Source organism: Oncorhynchus mykiss, chromosome 19, assembly GCF_013265735.2.
Source record: "Oncorhynchus mykiss isolate Arlee chromosome 19, USDA_OmykA_1.1, whole genome shotgun sequence".
NCBI classification, from domain to species: Eukaryota; Metazoa; Chordata; class Actinopteri; order Salmoniformes; family Salmonidae; genus Oncorhynchus; species Oncorhynchus mykiss.
In genome coordinates, this window is record NC_048583.1 from 27,492,892 (window position 1) to 27,509,176 (window position 16,285).

At 42.9% G+C, this 16,285-nt stretch overlaps 1 protein-coding gene across 1 annotated transcript in view; it reads left to right on the forward strand.

The window, feature by feature from the left end:
• Positions 1 to 16,285, forward strand: part of LOC110498696 (otoferlin) — a 55,092-nt gene that overhangs the window by 35,894 nt on the left and 2,913 nt on the right. Inside the window, exons 18-40 of the mRNA XM_036953813.1 lie at positions 86 to 275; positions 631 to 755; positions 968 to 1,102; positions 2,133 to 2,294; positions 2,716 to 2,835; positions 3,053 to 3,214; positions 3,452 to 3,614; positions 3,740 to 3,810; positions 3,922 to 3,948; positions 4,070 to 4,198; positions 4,318 to 4,393; positions 5,422 to 5,540; positions 5,757 to 5,894; positions 6,174 to 6,311; positions 10,551 to 10,678; positions 10,904 to 11,074; positions 11,408 to 11,568; positions 11,804 to 11,946; positions 12,677 to 12,765; positions 14,522 to 14,620; positions 14,725 to 14,966; positions 15,254 to 15,432; positions 15,752 to 15,852. Of these exons, the coding sequence (XP_036809708.1) occupies positions 86 to 275; positions 631 to 755; positions 968 to 1,102; positions 2,133 to 2,294; positions 2,716 to 2,835; positions 3,053 to 3,214; positions 3,452 to 3,614; positions 3,740 to 3,810; positions 3,922 to 3,948; positions 4,070 to 4,198; positions 4,318 to 4,393; positions 5,422 to 5,540; positions 5,757 to 5,894; positions 6,174 to 6,311; positions 10,551 to 10,678; positions 10,904 to 11,074; positions 11,408 to 11,568; positions 11,804 to 11,946; positions 12,677 to 12,765; positions 14,522 to 14,620; positions 14,725 to 14,966; positions 15,254 to 15,432; positions 15,752 to 15,852 (3,068 nt within the window). The remainder of the gene's footprint in view (positions 1 to 85; positions 276 to 630; positions 756 to 967; positions 1,103 to 2,132; positions 2,295 to 2,715; positions 2,836 to 3,052; positions 3,215 to 3,451; positions 3,615 to 3,739; positions 3,811 to 3,921; positions 3,949 to 4,069; positions 4,199 to 4,317; positions 4,394 to 5,421; positions 5,541 to 5,756; positions 5,895 to 6,173; positions 6,312 to 10,550; positions 10,679 to 10,903; positions 11,075 to 11,407; positions 11,569 to 11,803; positions 11,947 to 12,676; positions 12,766 to 14,521; positions 14,621 to 14,724; positions 14,967 to 15,253; positions 15,433 to 15,751; positions 15,853 to 16,285) is intronic.

Below are 16,285 nucleotides of genomic sequence, written 5' to 3' on the forward strand. Positions count from 1 at the left end.
AGCCGTCCCCTTTTCCCGCTAGATCTGAATCACTACTGGTGTGTCCCTCTGATTTTCCATTTGCGTATTTGCCTTATTACCCCAGCTACCTGGTAAGAAGGGCTTTGGGGCAGCTGGCTGGACAGTGCAGGCTAAGACAGAGATCTACCTGTGGCTGGGTCTGAACCGTCAGCGGAAGGACTTCCTGTCTGGGCTGCCCAACGGCTTCGAGGAGAACAAGATGCTGAAAGGACCTGGCTCGCAGTCTGCTCCCCCCATCAGCCTCACATACACGAGTAAGGGAGACCGATGGTGTCCGATGAGCCGAGTATATCACCGCGCATAAGGGATCTATGGATAAAGTGCTAACATTATCTGTGGTCTACATGAGTAAAGGAGAGGATAACGTCCCGTGCATGTGTACACATCTCCATAGAAATAGAATGATTTGCGTAGACAAATCCCTTGGTCTTACCCCTGTAGTCTTAGGTCTTAGGGACCACCAGGCTGCCCTCAGACCGTCAGGGAACTGACTCTGAATCTAAATGCATGTTCTTAAAATTCCAATTTTGTGCACATATTGTGTCACTATGAATAAGGGAAACTAGAGTATCTCATTGATAAATGCTTGTGAATCTTCCCCCTCCACAGTGAAGCAGATCTTCCAGCTGAGGGTCCATATGTACCAGGCTCGCAGCCTGTTTGCAGCAGACAGCAGCGGCCTCTCAGACCCCTTCGCCAGGGTCTTCTTCTCCACACACAGCCAGGTCACAGAGGTAGGACAACCTAGATTTGATTGTTTGTTTGTTCGCTCATTACAAAATACAATGAATCCACAAATATAACTATCGTCTTTGAACCGTGGTGAAGTTTGGTCCAGTAATTAAAGAGTCTGTATAAGAATTACACGGTGCAGAATGGTGAATGAGAGTAACAAGATGGTGAGTGAATTTAATGAATCAATGAATGAATGTCACTCTCTGCCCAGGTGCTGAATGAGACACTGTGCCCCACCTGGGACCAGCTGATGGTGTATGACAACGTAGAACTGTTCGGAGAAGTCGGAGAACTGAGGGACGACCCGCCTATCATCGTCATAGAAATCTATGACCAGGACACGGTGGTAAGCATGATACCTGGTTAGAACTCATGTCAGAACAGATCTATCATAACAGATTCTATCTGAATTTCAATGGATCATCTGACAACGCATACAGTCGTTTAGATTTCCAGACCACTCTTTCCTTACTGCTCAAGTCGTCCAAGTAACATAAATGTCATTCAAATATGAATTAGGCTCTGCGTTTGAAAGAGATACTGTAGCATGTACTTTGTTAGCGTCATTGGAAAAGAACGTAGCCCATCATATATGTATCAGATTGGACAGAATTGTTAGGCTAGGAAATTATTTTTGAAAGAATGTATATGTTGACTCAACTGATGATCATATAATTCATTCCTGAACATAAACACCATTGTTTTGGATGACCTTTACTCGGGATACTCCAGACCCAGTTGTAACCAGCCTGATTCAGCCACATGGATTCAGTTCATCAACCAGCTAATTATTACAATCAGGTGTGCTAGATTAAGGTTGGAGCAAAAACCTACAGGACGGTAGCTCTCCAGGAACAGGGTTGGAGAGCCTTGGCCCAAGGCATGTAAGAGGTATAAGATTTAGCTGAAACGACAAATTCACTGGACATCAGCCTTACCCCTCTTGCATTCCTTCAATGAAAGCTTGTTGCTTATGTTTGGGTGTCTTTCCATTGTTTTCTAGCCTGGTCCCAGATCTGTTTGTGCGTATAGATAACTCCTATGGTCGAGTTGTCGAAGCATTACAAACAGATCTGGAACCAGGCTAGTTGTTCTTCGTTGTTCTGTTGTGTTATCTTGAGATTTGAAGCATGTGCATTGTCAAGCCATGCTTCTGTGTTAGGTAAAGCTGATGCCATACTTAACATATTGATGAATGACGTGCCATGAAAACCCTTTATGGTATTGTTTTTTAAATGTCACATTTTACTCTTAAAATGCTTGTAATGTAAACACCGGCTAATTTCCTTGGATTCTAGATTGTACAGTATACCAAAGAGACCATTCTTTCAAATATTGAAACCTTAATATTTGTCCCTGTTATGATGTGACTCCAGGGCAAAGCAGAGTTCATGGGCAGGACCTTCGCCAAGCCTATAACCAAGATGGCGGATGAACACTACGGACCTCCACGTTTCCCTCCCCAACTAGAGTACTACCAGATCTATAGGGGGAACTGCGCCGCTGGAGAAATGCTGGCGGCCTTTGAACTGCTGCAGGTGAGCCTGGCAATAGATCAACTTTCCACACTATAGAGGAACACACAATGAACGTTGACTTTCAAGTTGCCTTCATAGTGTGGAAATATATATAAAACACAGGACAATCTTGTGCATTGGGCCTTTAAAATCCCCTGGGCCTTTAATAACAGTCAAACAAAACGAAATGTCTGCCAGACATGTAATTATAAATGCTTTGATTAGACCCAAATTAACCAGTAATGTTGATGTCTGCAGTCTCCTGTATGGCTCAGTTGGTAGAGTATGGCACTTGCAATTGCCAGGATTGTGAGTTCAATTCCCGGGGCCACCCAGACTTAAAATGTATGCACGCATGTCTGTAAGTTGTTTTGGATAAAAGGCACTTCTAAATGGCATGTATTATATTAATATTATTATATTATATCTGTTCATGCTTCAGATTGGTCCTCATGGTAAAGCTGACCTGCCGCCCATCGACGGTCCCACAGACATGGACCGTGGTCCCATCCTACCTGTCCCTCTGGGCATCAGACCAGTCCTCAGCAAGTACAGGATCGAGGTGGGAATTCAACTCCTCTTGGCCTTGAAATACAGGAAGTGTGGCTATTATTGCACTGTAAATGTGGCTATTATTGCACTGCTATATTGCACTGTAAATGTTGATGTAACGTGTGAAATCTTTATGTACTGCTTATGAATGTAGTATGTGTGGGTTATAAATGTGTTATGAAGTCCTTATGTAGGCACCCTTTAAATAAAGTGTTACTAAAATGTAGGTGCTGTTCTGGGGCCTGAGGGACCTGAAGAGGGTCAACCTAGTCGCGGTGGACAGGCCTCGTGTGGACATAGAATGTGCCGGTAAAGGAGTCCAGTCTTCCCTCATCCAGAACTACAAGAAAAATCCCAACTTCGGCACTCTGGTTAAGATGTTTGAGGTGGTAAGTTCTCTTTAAAGTCATTCCATCGTTCACCTGGTTATCTCACCTTATAACAACCCAGATATAACGACTTTCCCATGACACCGTGACGGGCGTGATGAAAATGAAATCTCTACCTTATTGTAACAATTGGTTGTAATCTGGTTATTAACCGGACAACCATTTTACAAACAGGAAATGACACCGTATAGGTGCTAAATTTAGCCCATTTATTTACTGTGAACTTGTGCTCTCCAGGATCTGCCTGAGAACGAGCTGCTCCACCCTCCCCTGAACATCAGGGTGGTGGACTGCAGAGCTTTCGGTCGTTACACCCTGGTGGGGAACCATGCTGTCACCACCCTACGCAAGTTCATTTACCGGGCAGCAGACAAGCACGCCAACAACTTGAACACTCAAGGTACACACACATACATGCACGCACACACACACACATGCACATACACACGCACAAATAAACCCATACCTCGCTGTGCCCTTACACTTTCATTTGTACATACTAATGCAGTCTTTGTCCTCTCACAGAGGAGATCATTGTCAACTATGAGCCAGAGCCCACCATCAAGAAGATGGAGACCATGGTCAAGCTGGACTCTGTAAGATCTCACACCATTAAATGAATGTTAGCTTTAGTAATAAACGTAAATAAAACATCCTAACTGAGTTGTAATATGATTGATATATGTTGTGTGTTTTTTTTCCCCCAGGGGTCTGATGCTGTGGTTAAAATCGAGGTAGGTGTTTATGACGTTGATCTGGGAATGTCTCTGTTTCTCAATGTTTGGAGCAATGGTAGTACAGTCGTTTGAAAGGCCTATTGCAACCTGTAATCTAACCTTGCATGGATCCTTTTAGGAGGATGAGAAAGGAGGGAAGAAGAAGAAAAGGAAGAAGGGAGGAGATGAGGTGGAGGAGGAGGAGTTTGATGAAAGCATGTTGGATTGGTGGTCCAAGTACTTTGCCTCGATCGAAACTCTGATGGAGGTGAGGCCATCCGGGAAAATGGCTCCATTTGGCTCCATTTTAACATTCATGAATGAATTTAAAAAGTGATCCTGTCAATATGTATTGGATATTATTGGTTTGTGTGTCCTACTCTGTAGATTCTCAAGGCTCAGGAGGCAGCTATGGCGGATGCTGAGGAGAAAGAGGACCAGGATATTGCTGCTGAGGGCGGAGGTAACAAAAAACAATCCGAAACTAATGTGGAAAACACAAGAGCAGCAAATCTATTAGGTCTAAACCATTTCTGTACACATTTCATACAAATATACATCGTATTATGTATCATCAATTTAGGTTGTTGATGTTTGTTAATTTGGTAGATATTGACAAGTAGATACTATGTCTTGTAGATGGTCCAGCATAATCATGAATCTCTGTATATTGAATGAGACTTTAAAGTAGAATATAATTGTTGCGGTAAAAGGGAATGATCATGTTGCCAGGTTGTGTTCTATGCCCACTCTCATCTGCCTAATACATGCTGTCCTCTTCAAATCATGACAACCCGTACTACTAACCCTTCATATGACCCCTGACATCTCTGTTGTAGTTGATCACTGCATACATTTACACAGACATGAATCCATGATTTCCATCACTTCATAACTCATATAATGACCTCCTCCTGCTCTCCTGCTATATATTACCATAGGCCTGCCATGAAAGTTGACTAAGAATAATATGACTAATAAAACCACATTTAGTGCTTATATAGTGTTATGTATAGCTTTTACATAACATGATACATCAAATATTTATAGAAAACTAACTTGAACAAATGTTTTGGAATCTCAAATGCACTATGATGCAGAGATTGTGTGCCAGATACGGAGACATTAAAGTGGCTAGTGTTTCATTTCCTTAAAGTGGCCAGTGATTCCTAATCTATGTCTATAGGCAGCAGCCTCTGATGTGCTGGAGATGGCTGTTTAACAGTCTGATGGCCTTGAGAAAGAAGTTTAGTGATACAGTTTATACTCTTAAGCTAAGCTAATGACCTATTCCTATTGGGTAAATGTTGTCTTAGCTATTCTGACTGTTGCACTGGCATTCACTGTATATACTGTTCATATTGTGTATACAGTGGCCAAAATACATTGGTTTCGCCAACTTGCATGTTGAATTCATGTCTTGAGTGTGCACCAACTCTCCATCCCTCCACCCTCACTCCCCCTCATCCCTCACTCCTAACCTATTCTCAGAGATCAAACCTGATGACTCTCTTGTCAAAGGAAAGAGAGGCAAGGGAAAAAAGGAGAAGAAGAGGGCTGGGCCTGGAGACATACCAGAGAAGAAAAAGCACAACATTGATGAGCTACAGGTATGTGGTTACTCAGTGTATTATGTTATAACAACCAGAATTGTAATTTCAAACACTTTATCCCAGTTTTACCCACTGGAACCTGTCTCTAAGCTTAAACAAGTCTGGGTCAAATACTGTATACTCTTTATTTGTTGTTTATATGTTTAAATATGTTTTTTATTTTTTTTTATTATGTTTTTAATGTATAGAGTACTTTTTGTATTTCCTCATTAGGTGTACCCCAAGGAGCTGGAGAATGAATTTGATAACTTTGAAGACTGGCTTCACACCTTCAACCTGTTCAGAGGGAAGGCCGGAGACGACGACGACCAGAACATGGCGGATGAAGAAAGGATTATTGGCAAATTCAAAGTAAAAAAACCTTTCACACAGAGGGCGTTCCCTTCCTTTGTAACTTATTTTTTTGTCTGCGATGGAAGAGAGCTGGAACTAGCCCAGTCCCAGATCTTCTTTTGCTGTACATAGACTGTATAATATCTCATATACTGTATAGCCAACTCCTATAGTTCTTGTTCAACAATGATGTCTATACAGCATAAACCTATCTGGGACCAGGCTAGAATGGAACTGGATTGAGTCCGTTATTGTGTTAAATATCACCACAATTGTGCATGTTTGTGTATATTTCAGGGTTCTCTGTGCATGTACAAAGTGCCGGTGTCAGATGAGATGCAGCGGGAGATGGGCTTTGACTCCAACATGGGCATGTTCCAGAACATTCCAACTAATGACCCAATCAACGTCCTAGTCCGGGTCTATATCATCAGGGTATGTACACTACTCTCTATTGTGTACCTACAATGGTACTTATATGTCAGACTATGTCATCAGGGTAGTTACACAACACTACACTCAGGTGAGAGTACAGTGCCTATATAAAGTCTACAACTCCCTTGGGATTAAAATTGATTTAATTGTCATTTTCTTCTCAATCTACACAAAAAAAAGTGGAAGAAAAATAAAAAAACAAATGTAAGATTGATGAAACTAAAAACACTAATATACCTTGATAGGTATTCACCCACTACATGTTAGTCAATGCATGTTTCAAATACCTTTGGCAGCGATCACAGCTGTGAGTCATCTTGGGTAAGTCTCATGAGAGCTTTGCACACCCGTATTGTCAGCACCCATTATTCTTCTCAAAATTCTTCAAGCTCTGTGTTGGGGATCATGGCTAGAAAGCAATATTCTTGCCATAGATTTTCAAGCAGATTTAAATCAAAACTCTAACTCGGCCTCTCAGGAACATTCACTGTCTTCTTGCTAAGCAACTACAGTGTAGATTTGGCTTTGTGTTTTAGGTTATTGTCCTGCTGTAAGGTGAATTCCTCTTCCAGTGTCTGGTGTAAAGCAGACTGAACCAGATTTTCCTCTAGGATTTTGCATTTGCTTACAGTAGCTCCATCCTGTTTCTTTTCATCCTGAAAAACTCCCCAGGCTTTGCCGATGTCAAGCATACCCATACCATGATGCAGATACCACCATGCTTGAAAATAAAGAGACAGTTACTCAGTGACACATTGTGTTGGATTTGCCCCAAACATAAGGCTTTGCATTTAGACCCCAAAGTTTTTTTTGCAGCATTACTTTAGTGTCTTGTTGCATACATATGCATGTTTTTGTAATCTTTTTTATTCTGTATATTTGTATTTTTCTATTCACTCTGTCATTTATGTCATTATTGTGGAGTCACTACAATGTTGTTGATCCATCCTCCGTTTTTTCCCAGGAAGTCTCAAGGTTCTGCTCGCCTGAGTTAAAACACCTTATGATAAGCTGTAGACCATACTATTTACCAAGAGAGTTTTCATCTGTTTTTTTTGTAGCTGTATATTTACAAGTACAAACCGATACTGGCACTAACACCACACTCAACGAGGTGTATAGGGCCATAAGCAAACAAGAAAATGCTCATCCCGGGGCGGTGCTCCTAGTGGCCGGCATTTTTAATGCAGGAAAAGCAAAATCCGTTTGACTGACCTAATTTCTACCAGTATGTCACCTGTGCAATTGAAGGGAAATAAACTCTAGATCAACTTTACTCCACATACAGAGACACATACAAAACTCTCCCCCGTCCATTTGGCAAACGGACCATAACTCTATCCTCCTGATTCCTGCTTACAAGCAAAAACTCTAACATGAAGTAATCAATACAGAAGTGGTCTGATGAAGCGGACGCTAAGCTACAGGACTGTTTCGCAAGCCCAGACTGGAATATGTTCCCGGGATTCCTCCAATGGCATTGAGGAGTTTACCACATCAGTCGCAGGCTTGATTAATAAGTGCATCAACGACGTTGTTCCCACATACATACATATCCCAACCAGAAGCTTTGGATTACAGGCATCCTCACTGAGCTAAAGCCTAGAGCTGCCCCTTTCAAGGAGCAGGACACTAATGCCGATGCTTATAAGAAATCGTGCTAGGTCCTCCGACGAACCATCAAACAGGCAAAGCGTCAGTATAGGACTAAGATCGAATCCTACTACACCGGCTCTGATGCTCGTCAGATGTGGCAGGGCTTACAAACTATCACAGATGATAAAGGGAAACCCAGCTGAGAGCTGCCCAGTGACGCGAGCCTACCAGACGAGCTAAATGCCTTCTATGCTTGCTTCGAGGCAAGCAACACTGAACCATACGTGAGAGTACCAGTTGTACCAGAATGACTGTATGATCACGCTCTCCGTAGCCAATGTGAGTAAGACCTTTAAACAGGTTAACATTCACAAGGCCGCAGGGCCAGACAGATTACCAGGACGTGTTCTCAGAGCAACAGATCCACAGATGACCCAATCTCTATTACACTCCACACTGCCCTTTACCACCTGCACAAAAGGAACACCTCCGTGAGAATGCTGTTCAATACAGCATTCAACACCAGTGTGCCCTCCAAGCACATCACTAGCTAAGGACACCGGGACTAAACACATCCCTCTGCAACTGGACCCTGGGCTTCCCGACGGGCCGCCTCCAGGTGGTGGAGGCGGTGACCTTTAACACAGGGGCCCCTCCTGCGTGCTCAGTCCCCTCCTGTACCCTTTGTTCACCCACGACTGGGTGGCTGCGCACGACTCCAACACCATCATTAAGTTTTCCGACGACACGACTGTGGTAGGCCTGATCACCGACAGCGATGAGACAACCTATAGAGAGGAGATCAGAGACCTGGCAACGTGTGCCAAACAAAGATGTTTATCGTGGAATACAGCAAACGGAGGGCCGAACACGCCCCCATTCACACTGACGGGGCTGTAGTGTGGGCAGGTCAAGAGCTTCAAGTTCCTCGGTGTCCACATCACCAAGGACCTATCATGGTCCAAACACACCAACACAGTTGTGAATAGGACACGACAATACCTCTTCCCCCTCAGGAGGCTGAAAATATTTGGCATGGGTCCTCAGATCCTTAAAAAGTTATACAGTAGCACCATTGAGAGCATCTTGACTGGCTGCATCACCGCTTGGTAATGGCAACTGCTTGGCATCCGACCGCAAGGCGCTACAGAGGGTAGTGAGTACGGCCCAATAGATCATTGGGGTCAAACTCCCTGCCATCCAGGACCTCTATACCAGGCGGTGTAAGAGGAAGGCCCTAAAAATTGTCAGACTCCAGCCACCCAAGTCTTAGATGGTTCTCTCTGCTACCGCACGGCAAGCAGTACCGGAGCGTCTGGGACCAAACCTTAACCACCTTAACAGCTTCCACCCCCAAGCCATAAGACTGCTGAACAGTTTATCAAATGGCTTCCCGGACTATTTACATTGACACATGTATTATTTATTTCTTTATCGGAATTATTTTGCACTGGCTCTCTGTACACTCACTAGACTTTACCCACACACTCACACTCCAACACACACACAAACGCACACGCATGCACACTATAGTCGCGCGCACACACACAAAACACACACACACGTGCATATTGACGCCACACACGCACACTTTCATATGCTGCTGCTGTGTTTATTATCTATCCTGGTTGCCTAGTCATTTTTACCCCTAACCACATGTACATACTGTACTACCTCAATTACCTCAACTACCTCGTACCCCTGCCCGTTCACTTGATCCTAGTACATCATGTTTATAGCCTTGTTATTGTTTTTATTGTTTAATTATTTCCTTTTTTTTTAATTTCTTACTTTTTAATGCTGGGAATGGGCTTGTAAAGTAAGCATTGAACTGTAAAGACTACACCTGTTGTAATTCGGCGCATGTGACCAATAACATCTGATTTGATTTGATCACAGCCATTGAACACTGTAGCTGTTTTAAAATCAACAATGGTGACATCCCTAAGCAGTTTCCTTCCTGTCCTGCAGCTCAGTTTAGAAGGACGACTGCATCTTCGATGTGTCTGGGTGGTTTAATACATCATCCACAACATAATTATTATCTTGACCATGCTTAAAGAGATATTCAATGTCTGATTTGTTATTGTTAGCCATCTACCAATCACTGCCATTCTTTATGAGGCTTTCCAAAAGCTGCCTGGTCTTTGTAGTTTAATCTGTGATTGAAATTCAACACTTGTCAAAGAGACCTTTACAGATGTTGAATGTATTGGAGACGGAGGAAAAGGTAGTCATTCAAAAATCATGTCAACCTCTATTATTTCACACAGAGTGAGTATAACATATAACTTGTGATTTGCTAAGCCAAATTTGACTTCTGAACTCATTTAGGCTTGGCTAAACAAAGGGTACTTATGCAATGACTGTATTTGATTTATTACATTTGTATTCATTTGTAAAACATGTGTACAATCTTCCTTTCACTTTGACATTAGAGTATTTTTGGGTAGATCAATGACAAAAAAAATGACAATGAAATCTATTTCAATCCCACTTTATGAGGCAACAAAAAATGTGAAAAGTATCAAGAGGGATGTAGACTTTCTATAGGCACTGTAAATAAACTACCCTGTTGATCATAAACATGTCATGTCAAATAAAACAAAATAAAAATCTCTCTACTTGATACTTTTCCTGCAGGCTACTGACCTGCACCCAGCGGATATCAATGGAAAAGCAGATCCATACATCGCTATCAAACTGGGCAAGTCCGATATCAAAGACAAAGATAACTACATCTCCAAACAACTCAACCCTATCTTTGGCAAGTGAGTGGAGAAGCTCTAAAAAAACAACATTTCGTCCATTTCCACTATGTATCTTTAATTCGGCCTTCATTCTTCATCCTTAATAGCATGCGAGATAGCCAAGTAATTTACTATTGATGATTGGCAATTATATAGTTATAGCTTGTGCATTGAATAGGCTTTGAAAATGTATAAACTGTGGAAAATTATAACCAAAGTTATGGCCATTTATTTTGAACCCATCAGATCCTTTGACATCGAGGCCACATTTCCCATCGACTCCACACTAACAGTGTCCGTCTATGACTGGGATTTAGTGGGCACTGACGACCTGATTGGGGAGACTAAACTGGATCTGGAGAACCGTTACTACAGCAAACACAGAGCAATATGTGGCATCCCATCTAAATATGCCATGTAAGTGCGGCCTAGCTCTCCGTAGCCTGACGCCATTCACAGTACATGTGGTCAACATATCCCAACAGCACAGGATACTATGTCAATTCCTTTAGCAATATTCTTAATACTTACAACTTCAGTCTGCAGCAACGAGCAACGTCAACTGAATAGGATCACACTTTCCCGTATTTAGATAATATTGTTGATTATACCTAGGGATCCCTTGATAAATAGATTAATTCCTCAATGGGACTCACCTGGATAAATAAAGGATCAATGAATACCATGTGTTATCTTATAAGAACTGTGAGGGATTTGTGTGTCAGCCGTCATTGTCATTCATTCCTGTAGCCATGGCTACAACGTGTGGCGGGACCCCCTGAAGCCGACCCAAATCCTGGCCAAGCTGTGTAAGGAGGGTAAGCTGGACGGGCCCCACTACGGCCCTGGAGGACGGGTCAAGGTGGCCAACCGGGTCTTCATGGGCCCAACTGAGATCGACGATGAAAATGGTACTGTATAGAGCACAACAGAATAACAGTACCTGAAATGTTTCTTTAACCTTCTATGTTGGTTACTGTACCCTGAAATACCCCCAGCCTGGTATTTTACTCTGCCTGAAATAACTCCTCATGTACAACTGATCATGTTATGAGCTTTCCCAAGTACTCCTTGTGTGTAGGCCAGGTAGTACTAGACTAGTCTGTGCTGTAACTCTGTCTGAGTTGGTCTGATGATGTTCTTTAGGTCTGAAGAAGCAGACGGATGAGCACCTGGCCCTGACAGTGCTGAAGCACTGGGAGGACATCCCCAGGGTGGGCTGTAAACTGATTCCAGAACATGTGGAGACCAGGCCACTCCTCAATCCTGACAAGCCTGGGATCGAACAGGTAGGACAAGTGTTAAGGTTGTGCTTGCTAACTGAGTGCCTGCTTCAGTGTCTTTCAAACAATCCAACTGGCGAAGGTTGTAAAAGCTAAACTAAAGTAGAGTAAAGTTCACAATCTGATGGGGAAATATGATTATACTCTTAGGTAAAGTATTTATTTTTAAGGCAATCTCAGAATAAATGGGACAAATAGAGAGGTTCAAGACCCTTGTGAGACATCAGAGTAAAGTAGAAGGATGTATTGCAAAAGGAAATAGTAAAATGGTCATACACTGGGAAGATGGGTTGGTCTGTGGACATCTGAGAGGTGGAATTAAGATTAGAATGATTGGTTAATTTGACGATGCACTTGGAGTCTAGTACAAATAGGTGGAGGCTATATGTATGTGCAGTGAATTTTTACATTCTCCAACCAGGGGAGGGGGGTGGTAAAACCTAAAAATAAAAAAAAGGGGATCCGAATTGATGCAACTAATGTTATTTTATAAACTAGTCTGTATGCTAGTTTCAAAGCAAAAAAATATATATGTACTGTATATATAAAATTAACAAAAGTTCACATCTTTTTCATGTGAAGGTTCTGTAGGCCTTAATATTTAGGATTGATTTTAGTGTTTCGCGTAGCACAGTTTCGGGGGGGGGGGGGGGGGCTGGTTTGCAGGGTTGTGTGCCATGACAGTGGTTCAATTGTATCACATCCCAAGTTTGTCTTTGTGTTTCTCTATGTGTAGGGGAGGATTGAGATGTGGGTGGACATGTTCCCCAAGGATATGCCTGCACCTGGACCTGCCATTGATATTTTACCCAGGAAACCAAAGAAGTATGTTTTAGTACAATGTAATGTGCTTTTAAACACATTTAGTGAGACTATTTGCAAAATAAATTCCCCATGTTATATGATCAGATACAGTGCCTTGCAAAAGTATTCGGCCCCTTTGAACATTGCGACCTTTTGCCACATTTCAGGCTTCAAACATAAAGATATAAAACTGTATTTTTTTGTGAAGAATCAACAACAAGTGGGACACAGTCATGAAGTGGAACGACATTTATTGGCTATTTCAAACTTTTTTAACAAATCAAAAACTGAAAAATTGGGCGTGCAAAATTATTCAGCGCCTTTACTTTCAGTGCAGCAAACTCTCTCCAGAAGTTCAGTGAGGATCTCTGAATGATCCAATGTTGACCTAAATGACTAATGATGATAAATACAATCCACCTGTGTGTAATCAAGTCTCCGTATAAATGCACCTGCACTGTGATAGTCTCAGAGGTCCGTTAAAAGCGCAGAGAGCATCATGAAGAACAAGGAACACACCAGGCAGGTCCGAGATACTGTTGTGAAGAAGTGTAAAGCCGGATTTGGATACAAAAAGATTTCCCAAGCTTTAAACATCCCAAGGAGCACTGTGCAAGCGATAATATTGAAATGGAAGGAGTATCAGACCACTGCAAATCTACCAAGACCTGGCCGTCCCTCTAAACTTTCAGCTCATACAAGGAGAAGATCAGAGATGCAGCCAAGAGGCCCATGATCACTCTGGATGAACTGCAGAGATCTACAGCTGAGGTGGGAGACTCTGTCCATAGGACAACAATCAGTCGTATATTGCACAAATCTGGCCTTTATGGAAGAGTGGCAAGAAGAAAGCCATTTCTTAAAGATATCCATAAAAAGTGTTGTTTAAAGTTTGCCACAAGCCACCTGGGAGACACACCAAACATGTGGAAGAAGGTGCTCTGGTCAGATGAAACCAAAATTGAACTTTTTGGCAACAATGCAAAACGTTATGTTTGGCGTAAAAGCAACACAGCTGAACACACCATCCCCACTGTCAAACATGGTGGTGGCAGCATCATGGTTTGGGCCTGCTTTTCTTCAGCAGGGACAGATGGTTAAAATTGATGGGAAGATGGATGGAGCCAAATACAGGACCATTCTGGAAGAAAACCTGATGGAGTCTGCAAAAGACCTGAGACTGGGACGGAGATTTGTCTTCCAACAAGACAATGATCCAAAACATAAAGCAAAATCTACAATGGAATGGTTCAAAAATAAACATATCCTGGTGTTAGACTGGCCAAGTCAAAGTCCAGACCTGAATCCAATCGAGAATCTGTGGAAAGAACTGAAAACTGCTGTTCACAAATGCTCTCCATCCAACCTCACTGAGCTCGAGCTGTTTTGCAAGGAGGAATGGGAAAAATTGTCAGTCTCTCGATGTGCAAAACTGATAGAGACATACCCCAAGCGACTTACAGCTGTAATCGCAGCAAAAGGTGGCGCTACAAAGTATTAACTTAAGGGGGCTGAATAATTTTGCACGCCCAATTTTTCAGTTTTTGATTTGTTAAAAAAGTTTGAAATATCCAATAAATGTCGTTCCACTTCATGATTGTGTCCCACTTGTTGTTGATTCTTCACAAAAAAATACAGTTTTATATCTTTATGTTTGAAGCCTGAAATGTGGCAAAAGGTCGCAAAGTTCAAGGGGGCCGAATACTTTCTCAAGGCACTGTATATCACATTACAGACATATTCCTTCGAATCATTTGTTTTGTCTGGTCGTCGGCAGGTTTGAACTGAGGGTGATCATCTGGAACACAGACGAGGTCATTCTGGAGGATGATGACATCTTCACTGGAGAAAAGTCCAGTGATATCTTCGTGCGAGGGTTAAGAATGTTTCCTTTGAAATATATGTTGTTTTTTTTAAACTTCAGTGTGTATCTTGTACTCGATATTTGAACCGTGTCTTCTTCTTCATTTCATTCAACAGCTGGCTGAAAGGTCAGCAGGAGGACAAGCAGGACACAGACGTCCACTACCACTCCCTGACAGGGGAGGGTCTCTTCAACTGGCGCTTCATCTACCCCTTTGACTACTTGCAGGCCGAGGAGAAGATCGTCATCTCTAAGAAGGAGTCCATGTTCGCCTGGGACGAGACTGAGTATAAGATCCCTGCTCGTCTCAACTTACAAGTCTGGGATGCTGATCACTTCTCTGCAGATGATTTTTTAGGTGGAGTGATTTGATTTCCCTTCGATTTAAACCTTCACCATAAAGATCTTCTAAGGCTGTAGATGTTGGTCTTTCTGTGACTATAACGTTTCAGACTAGGGCTACGGGGAATGGAATTTCCCTTGATGTAATATTTTACTTTTTAAAATGTGTCTTCAAAATTCTGGGACATGGAAAAGACTGTCGTGGCAGTCATAACACAAAAAAATCGACACAATCAACAACAACAGCTGAGAGCCCTTCATGCATATCGAGTAAATATGTATGATATTTATGCCCTTTCCCAGGCGCCATTGAGCTAGACCTGAACCGTTTCCCTCGTGGAGCGAAGACAGCCAAGCAGTGTTCCATCAACATGGTGCTGAATGAAAAGGATATTCCCATGGTGTCCATCTTCAAACAGATGAGGATCAAGGGCTGGTGGCCCTTCCTGGCCAGAGATGAGAACGACGAGTTTGAACTCACGGTATGACTCAGATGGGTTGGGTTGAATGCGGAAGACACATTTTGGTTGAAAGCATTCAGTTGAACAACTGACTAGGTTGTTCCCCTTTCCCCTTTTCTTATATAATGTGGACTTGATTAGACACATTCAAGTATGCACGTGTCAAAATGGTGTCTTTGATTCAACAAGACGTGGCAATTGGGTTACACCCTGAAGAAGCGGAGTTAAATATTGAACAGATCAGTCAAGAGACAAAGACTTACTTTACATACTGTAACGAACCTTTGCATACTGTATGAACCCCAGTGTTTCGGTAGTGATGTTGCTTGTGTCTTTGCAGGGGAAAGTGGAAGCCGAGCTGCAGCTGATGACTGCAGAGGAGGCTGAGAAGAACCCAGTAGGGGAAGGACGCAATGAACCTGAGCCCCTGGAGAAACCCAAGTAAGAGCACCGTTCCCCCGTTACCACTACCGCTCTTTAGGTTGCTTACACACTGAGATAACAAATACGGTGGAGCCAACTCAATCTATTTCAACGGGGAAGGGGCATTGGAGTGGGGAAGGGGCAGTTGGAGTGGGGAAGGGGCAGTTGGAGTGGGGAAGGGGCAGTTGGAGTGGGGAAGGGGCAGTTGGAGTGGGGAAGGGGCATTGAAGTGGGGAAGGGGCATTGGAGTGGTGAAGGTGCATTGGAGTGGTGAAGGTGCATTGGAGTGGGGAAGGGGCAGTTGGAGTGGGGAAGGGGCATTGGAGTGGGGAAGGGGCAGTTGGAGTGGGGAAGGGGCAGTTGGAGTGGGGAAGGTGCATTGGAGTGGGGAAGGGGCAGTTAGAGGGTTGAAGGGGCAGTTGGAGTGGGGAAGGTGCATTGGAGTGGGGAA